This window comes from Gymnoscopelus microlampas (assembly GCF_963454915.1).
Source record: "Gymnoscopelus microlampas genome assembly, chromosome: 6".
NCBI classification, from domain to species: domain Eukaryota; kingdom Metazoa; phylum Chordata; class Actinopteri; order Myctophiformes; family Myctophidae; genus Gymnoscopelus; species Gymnoscopelus microlampas.
The window spans coordinates 16,404,699-16,413,211 of record NC_139943.1 but is presented as its reverse complement, the minus strand read 5'-3'; the positions used below and the strand labels follow the sequence as shown (position 1 = coordinate 16,413,211).

The window sequence follows — 8,513 nt, the reverse complement described above, 5'->3', positions numbered from 1 at the left end:
TTGGTATAAAAATGTACTTAAAGTACCAAAAGTAGATACTCATTGTGCAGAATGTCCCATTTCACAAGTTTTCAAGTAATTTGAAAGCTCACAATGCGCATTGTGAGCTTGTAGATCTGCTATTTTCAAATGGCCAAAATGTATATAGGGAAGTGGGTAATGTATGTTTTGTAATAATAATCAAAATCTACAAAGTAACTAGTAACTCAAGTTTTAAAATAATTATAGTGGAGTAAAAGTACAATATTTGCCTCTGAGATGTAGTGGAGTAGAAGTGAAAGTACTGAAAATTGGAAATACTCCAGTAAAGTAACAATAACTCACAATTGTACTTAAATAAATGTACTTAGTTACTTTACACCACTGGCATGCATACATCTCCTACCAGTATATTGTGCATAATATGTGCAATACACATAGACTTGCAGAGTGCACACACAAGTCTGTAGTAATAATATTATAATGACTGACTTGTGTGTGCATTTTGCAAGTCTACATACATTAGAGTGAAAATGCAATGTGTGACATCTGAAGGGTTTCAGGTGTTGTGCTTTTTTGGGGTATTTAAATCACATCACGTCTTTCTTACCAAGTGGCTGTCTCTGAGAGTAGCAGTAGTCAGTAGTCTAGTCGTAATTCATCTGCTCCGTACAAACATAAAGGTCCATAAACCATCTGTAGAGTTGTTTATAAGTGAAGTAGGGGATTTATAATTTTGTAGGAATCCATCAATGCAGAAGGGATTGCTGTATTAGACCAATGAGAAAAATATAAAATGATAACACCACACCAATATATTTCTGCACTCCATGAGATAGAGTTGACAGCCTTATCTGCTCTTCCTTGTGAAGCCGCTACTACAGTACGTGTTCCAAAAAAAAGTAGCTTTTGGCTTACTTCCACCTTGTCTGAAGCAGTGGTTCTCAACCTTCTGTGGACCAGGGCCCCCACTGGAACATCTCAAAAGCGTTAGCAGCCCACCCATCTGACCACTTAACACGGCAGCCGAAAAGTGGTCGGAACAGGTTTATTTTAATGATCAATCAATTGATTGTGTTCTAGCTCGGATCAATGGAACGTAGTATAACTTTAACTTATTCACTGCCAATGACGTGTTTGACGTGTTTTGGTGTTATATTTCTATATTTCACTTCGAATCTCGCCCCATATATCATATAACCAGGGTTACGCTAGTAGCCTATCGTTTTCGGTGTTAGACGCTAGATGGCGCTCTCTTGCTTTTTGCCGAAAACAACCTACATTCAACTTCAAATAACTATGGAATGGATGATCGCGACGGCACAGCAACGAGTAACAATATATATTCTTTAACGATGTTCAGGAGATTAAATAGTTATATTGGAGTCTGTCATTTTAACTAGTAGTCCCCATTGTCCCCAAGGACATCTCTAATATATATGTGCACGAGGGACATGACACGTGTGAAAAGACATATTACCAGAAGAAAGCTCTTGAGCCTGACATGTTTGCTTTTGCCAGGGCTCAAACAATGTCAGGAACACGCGTGAAATGAGCCACTGAGGTGTAGAATGATTTTTTGTTCTTTCTGGCCAGGCGAGCAATGTCCCTGCTCTCTACTCCAATAAAACCATGGCTGTTGCATTTATCTCCTGGACAAATCGTGTGTGTGTGTGTGGCTGTGAGCACGATCTCAGGAATATATTGTACCTCACGAATAGTAAATAGATAGTGGTGGGTGTGTGCATGCGAGCTTGTGTGCTTGCATGGACACATTTGAACATTGCTTACATTCGAACACGTGAACAGAGATGGTGTTTTCATGTATGCATGTGAAGTCATATTTTTCACTGCAATGTTGACATAATTCTGCATGATTGTGCATGTCTTTACTGGTGTGCATTTGCACATGAATGTTCTAGTTCACGAGGATCTTTATTTAGCAGAGAGAGAGAGAGAGGGAGAGGGAAAGAGATGAGATACTGGAGATACTGGGTTTTTAGTATAAAAACAGTGAGAGGAATTATTGTGCAAGTGACAGAGGAGTCCATTGGAAGTAGCGATACAGGGAGACTGCGGATATATATTTATAAAGTTGTGTGTGTGTTGCAAGGTTGCACATTTCCATTTCCATGCCAGATACAGTATGGAGATCCCCATCTACTGTACATGGAGATGTCAGTCTGTCTGCCTGTGTCCCACGTTTGGAGGCCAGTCTTTGATGTCAGTACTATGACGTAATATTGACCAGAGAGGCATGCATTCCGAGGGCCATCTTTCCGGCCGAGATGAAATAAATACCGAACCGCAGCTGTACGTCATTTCAGTCACTTTGACAGCAGTAAAAAGTTACTTGCGGTGTCCCACAGTTTGTGTGCATATGTCTACATGGCTGCACTTTTTGAATATCTGAATGTTTGTTTATGTGTTGATATGACCTCAGATAAATGTATTACATTGCTTAATTAATCAGAAATGCCTTCATGGCTTTACAATCACCTGAGGCTTAAAGACAAGGAAACAAAGCTGTATAACACTTATGCAAAGCGTCTCCTCATGACAGATGCTAATACGTTCATTTACATGGAGCGCTGCTCAGTCTGGCAGATGCCTCGAAGGTTGTTTTGTCTTGTGAGGTGACGGGGCTGTTTCTGCTAGACTGAACAAGATGTTCAGATGTTTTTTTTGTTTTTTTATTGAGGTGATGGGGCTGTTTCTGCTAGACTGAACAACATGTTTATGTGCAGTCATATGTGCAGCTGCATATCATCGCTGTGGGGTGTTACTTTTCAGGAAATGGAAAAAAATTAACTCTTCAAATGGATCCAATGTAATTATTACTTAGTCATAAGCTGTTATTGTCGTCGTCGTCGTCAATAATACATACTTTTCATTGGTTAAATGTTTATAAAACCCACAGAGACATAACCACCTTCAACCTGGCATCCCTATTTTGGGCAAGTCAAAGGTGAAAACTTTCAGAAATAGCAATCTAGCTCACAACTTGTTTTCATGCCTTGTGAAGCTTGTAGATTATCTACATCAGGCTATATGTAGAATAATTTTGTACAACACTGCCATAATATAACAGTAGTAAAGTAAAATAAGTCGTACATTTATGAGAGGGTAAAAAAAAATCACACTCAGTGAGTAAACGGTGGCTACTCTGTTTGATGAGTGTGAGCTAGTATTCAGGCGGTACTACTCTATTTGATGTGTGGGTGCTGGTATTCAGGCGGTACTACCCAATTTGCTGTGTGGGCACTGGTATTCAGGCGGTACTACTCTATATGCTGTGTGGGTACTAGCAGTCAGTCGGTACTGCCTATTTGATGTGTGGGTGCTTGTATTCAGGCGGTGCAACTCTATTTGATGTGTGGGCGACTGGGCGCTTGTATTCAGGCAGTACTACTCTATTTGATGTGTAGGCGCTGGTATTCGGGCGGTACTACTCTCTTTGATGTGTGAGCGCTGGTATGCAGGCGGTATTACTCTACTTGATATGTGGGCGCTGGTATTCAGGCGGTCTATTTGATGAGTTTGCTGACTGCGTTTGGCCCCTGTGCGTGTGTATGTGTGCATGCGAAGCACACACGTGTGCTGGCTGGTGTGTGTGTGGGCATGTCTTTTAAGTGGTGCATGTGTCTTTGTGTTTAATTAGTGTGATTGGTTGCTTCTTTGTGTTGCAATCAGCTGCAGCTGTTTATGCCGTGCTCAAACGGACGGACGGACTGACGGTCAAACACACACGGTCAAATGTAGAGCGGCTGGCACTGCTAATAAAAAGGTGGTGGTGCAAGGTTTCTGCCAGACAACGAATCTCCTAGGAGGAGATATGAAGGCACCTCATTTGACATGTCTTTTGTCAACGAGTTATGACTGTCTTGGCTCACCACATTCAATGTACTGCAAATTACATTCATCTGTGCTCATCTAAAATACAGCCTATGAGTGTCTCATAGGCCTGACTTTCCTTTGGAAGAAATGTGGCTCTGGTTTTTAACTCCTTGGGGCTCAACTCAGATTTTCCAGTGATTATATAAACAACAGAGATATGATTTATGTTCATTTTCACAGAATCTCACAGCATTTCCTTCTAGACAGAATCATCCTCTTCCCCAGTCACCGAAAATTCAGGAAGTCTGATAACACGACGGCTCTCAATCAGCTCTGTTGTTGTTTTATTTATTTAATTCCACTGTTGCTCATGGTTTGCGCTTTACACACTCCCTTGCCGGCGATCTCAAAGGCGGCACCTTTGTAGGTGGCGACGCACTCCTCGTCCGTGCACAGGTCCGGCTGCACCTGCTCCCACACCTTCTTCTTGGGGTTCAGCTCTTTGTCCGGTTCGCCCGGGAAGCCCTGGAACGTGACCCTTTCCCCGGGCACCGCCCCACTGGGCGGGTCCAGGATCTCCACCTTGTCGGGGGAGCTGGCGCACATGACCATGGCCTGGGACACCACGCCTCTCATCTTGGCCGGCTTCAGGTTGCACAGCAGCACCACCATGCGGTTCTGCATCTGCTCCAGAGGTATGTGGTTCACCAGCCCGCTGACCACCGTCCTGGGGGCAGTCTCTCCCACGTCCACCTGCTCCACGTAGAGCGTGCTGGCGTCCGGGTGCTTCTCGGCCGTGATGATGCGCCCGATGCGCATGTCCAGATGCGACACGTCCACCTCTTGAGGAGCCGCCGCCGCCTGTTTCTTCTCCGGTTTCTCTGCTCCCTTTTTCTCCGCTGGCTTCTTCTTGTCCTCGTCTTTAGTGTCGTGAACCGGCCCTAGTAGAGTGGTCGTCACATCAGGCTGTGGGCTTGTTGGTGTGACAGCAGGGGGGGCTGAGGGTTCAGTAGGAGTGGTGGTCTCAGACACACAATCGACACTGTCCTCTGCCGAGGGCACAGCCACGTCTCTCACTCCCCTTCTCCTCTCTATCCCCAGCAGCTGGTTTTTCAGTTCCTCAATGTCTTTCTTCAGTTTGCCATTTTCCGCCATCAGCTTCTCCTCTCTGGTAGAGGCCTGGGCAATGGCCTTTTCCTTGTGTAGCTGGACCTGCTGTTTGACGTAATCGATAATCTTGTCTGCCTCGGCTGCCCTTTGCTCTATTTCCATCAAGGGACTGTGATCCGACATCTTCTTCACCGAGGAGCGAGCTAGAAATATGACCTCTGTGCGCCAGGCGCAGGCATATATGTATATGGTGATGATGTTATATCGATGACATCAGTGCGCCCTAAATATGGACAGTAGCATGGTCTGACATTATACATTGAAAATGTGAAAAACCAGTCAAGTGAAGAACCACGCAAGTCTGGTACAATATATATAAATAATGCATGGGGAATGATGCACCTTGTGAATGCATGCACCGCAGTATCACACAGTATTATTTTAGGTGAGAACCTTATTGAAATCAGGCTACTCCATATATGAGGATTTGCTGTTTTATCAATATTTCTGGTACCTGTCTGTCAGTGTCCTTTTTATGCCCATATATGGAGATCTCTGCATGCGTCTGTCTTTGTACCCGTGTCATCAGTATATATGCCCATATGTGTTCATCTGGGAAGTTGGCAGTTCTGCCGATACGCACACCGAGTTTGAAGTTTGTTGGTCGGACAGACATGTGAAATACAGACACATGCACGCACAGAGACACAGACTGATCATTAATGCAAATTCTGCTCCACTGGCAGTTTTCACAACTGCATTCACCGCTGGCGTAGCAGTCCAGGCATCTAGGCTCAGTGTAGCCTGACAGTGTACCCTGACAGTACCTGTTGTACCCGTTCTCTTCTGGTACCCACTAACATACGAGTGATCGACTACATATGAAGATATATGATGTAAACTCAAAACGGTGTGTCATCAGAAACCGCAGATGTCATGTTGATGACGTATACATGTCTGACCGAATTGGCACTGCAGTGCACACACCTGCCTGGGTCATCTGTGCCACGCACGTTAAGTTTGAAGTTGTTCGGTCAGTCGGTGCCTGAGTTATGCCCGGGACAGACAGACGCACGTTGTTGTGAATGAATAGATTGCAGATAATACACACACACACACACACACACACACACACACACACACACACACACACACACACACACACACACACACACACACACACACACACACACACTCTTTTCACATTATGTGAAAAATATTCAGGGATTTGCTTCCTTGGCCTACTGGCAGCATGCACAAGATATTTTGGCACAGATTGTTGCAGTGGTTTGAGAGAGTAGCCACACACACACACACACACACACACACACACACACACACACACACACACACACACACACACACACACACACACACACACAGTCTCTCTCTCTCTTCTAGATGGCTCGCTCCCTAGTTGCCTCGCCGTAAAAGGATTGTGGTCTTGGACTGTCCTGACTCTTCAGGGACTATTTGTGAAATTGTACATAGTAAATTGACTATACAAAACATCAAGGGGAAAAAACAACAACACACACACACACACACGCACATGCACAGTTGATTAAAAAAAGGCATAGTACTGTATCACTTTTTTTGTCTATGCTATACTACAGTATATAGAAACATGGCCGAAGTGAAACTCTTGGTGCTGAAAGACTGACACATGCTTTTATCTCTAGCCTCATGGATTACTGTAATGTGCTTTTAGCAGCCTGCACAAGAACCTCTATTGATGAACTCCGGGTTATCCCAAGAGTACTCCTATAAGTATAATGTGAACAAAAAGTAAGAAAAGAACCCCTAAACATCAGTCCATGCTGCCCTGCACTTGCTTCCAATTTATTTTATGATTGATTTTAGTCTAAATTGCATCTTCTTATATCAATAAGGGCCTCACCTTATGTACAAACTCCATCACTTTGGCTCGTTCACATGGGGCCTGTGGTTACACAGAGAGAAAGAGGTGAGAGGGCTTTCTGCTCTTATGCACCAAAACCGGTGGTGTAATGTAACTAAGTACATTTACTCAAGTACTGTACTTAAGTGCACTTTTGAGGATTTTTTACTTTACTGGATCATTTCCCATTTTCAATACTTTTACTACTACTCCACTACATCTCAGAGGCAAATATTTTACTTTTAGGCCACTGCAATTATTTTACCGCATTAGTTACTAGCTACAGTACTTTGACGATTTAGATCATTATCACAAAACATACATTAACCACTTCGGCCGTTTTAAAATAGCCGATCTACAAGCTTGCGATGCGACGCATTGTGAGCTTGTAGATCTGCTATTTTGAAAAGATTTGTATACATTATGAACTTGTGAAATGGGACATTCTGCATAATGTGTACTTTTACTTTTGGTACTTTAAGTGTATTTTGATGCCAATACTTTTGTACTTTTACTCCAATTTTTTGATTACCAGACTTTTACTTTTAACAGTATGTCTACACTGTAGTGATGATACTTTTACTTAAGTAAAAGATGCGAGTACTTTTTCCACCACTGACCAAACCTCTGGAACATGCTCCCACAGAACAGCAGAAAAAGCAGACTAAAAGCTCAAAACAGCTTTGAATGAATTGTATTCTGCCCATTAATACCTACTCATGTTTTTATTTTGTTTTGTAGTTCAACTTCACACTCAGTACTTGTTGTTTGTTGTGTCTTATGTTTAATTACTACGTGTTTATTATTTTAGGTTTGAACCTTATTCATAACCTATTCAGGATACTCCATGATAGATTAGGAAAAATATGCAATAATGCAATAATTAACCCAAGCTATCGTTCGGAACCAGAACCTTGGCAAAATATAATTAGAAAGGTGAGAGTTATAAAAAGGTATGTGTAAAAAGAAGACACGACACGTCTGGTTATAATAGGTGATTATATTACAATTAACTTTGCACAAATATGGAAGAGATATGAGGCATGTACAAACAATTAGATCTAAAGCGACCTGGTGGTCTGTAATAAAAGTCTCTTCTGGCTTCAATAGCACCAAAATGCATGATATAAAGTGGTTTGTTTAGAGTCTGAACCAAAGGGGGAGTTGAATCGTTATCAAGGGGCCAGGGGGGGGGGGTTACCTCGTCTGGATGTCTTCGAGAACCATCCACCGTGTGGTCTCAGGCAAAGTCAGGATGGAGCTCCCGGAAATCAGTTATCTTCAAGCCCAATTCAGTTATCAATGGTGTTAGTCAAAACCTCCAGGTGCAATGGCCAGACGAATCCACAACATTATAGTTCTCGTCGATGTTTAGTCAAAACCAGGTCCATGGCCAGACAGTATTCTACTGTGTAAAGTTCATGGCTGCATACTCGGGTTGTATGCAGTCTGGGGCAAATGGTGGTGGCCTTTTATGTATGTCCCTGACTGTTATACACAATACAATATCTGTATACAGTATGTCCTATACAATAAAATCATTAACAAATAGATAAGAAAATATCTATCAGTGTCCTTTTTATGCCCATATATGGAGATCTCTGCATGCGTCTGTCTTTGTACCTGTGTCATCAGTATATGCCCATATGTGGACATCTGGGAAGTTGGCAGTTCTGCCGATACGCGC

At 42.8% G+C, this 8,513-nt stretch overlaps 1 protein-coding gene across 1 annotated transcript; it reads right to left on the bottom strand.

Annotated features, from left to right (window-relative positions):
- Positions 1-4,164: 4,164 nt before the first annotated feature.
- LOC311046876 (aminoacyl tRNA synthase complex-interacting multifunctional protein 1-like) lies at positions 4,165-5,926 on the bottom strand (the record flags this gene model as incomplete). Its single annotated transcript, XM_084059450.1, has 2 exons — positions 4,165-5,144; positions 5,914-5,926. The coding sequence occupies 2 exons, from the start codon at positions 5,924-5,926 to the stop codon at positions 4,165-4,167; spliced, it is 993 nt and encodes a 330-aa protein (XP_083915576.1).
- Between the last annotated feature and the right edge of the window lie 2,587 nt (positions 5,927-8,513).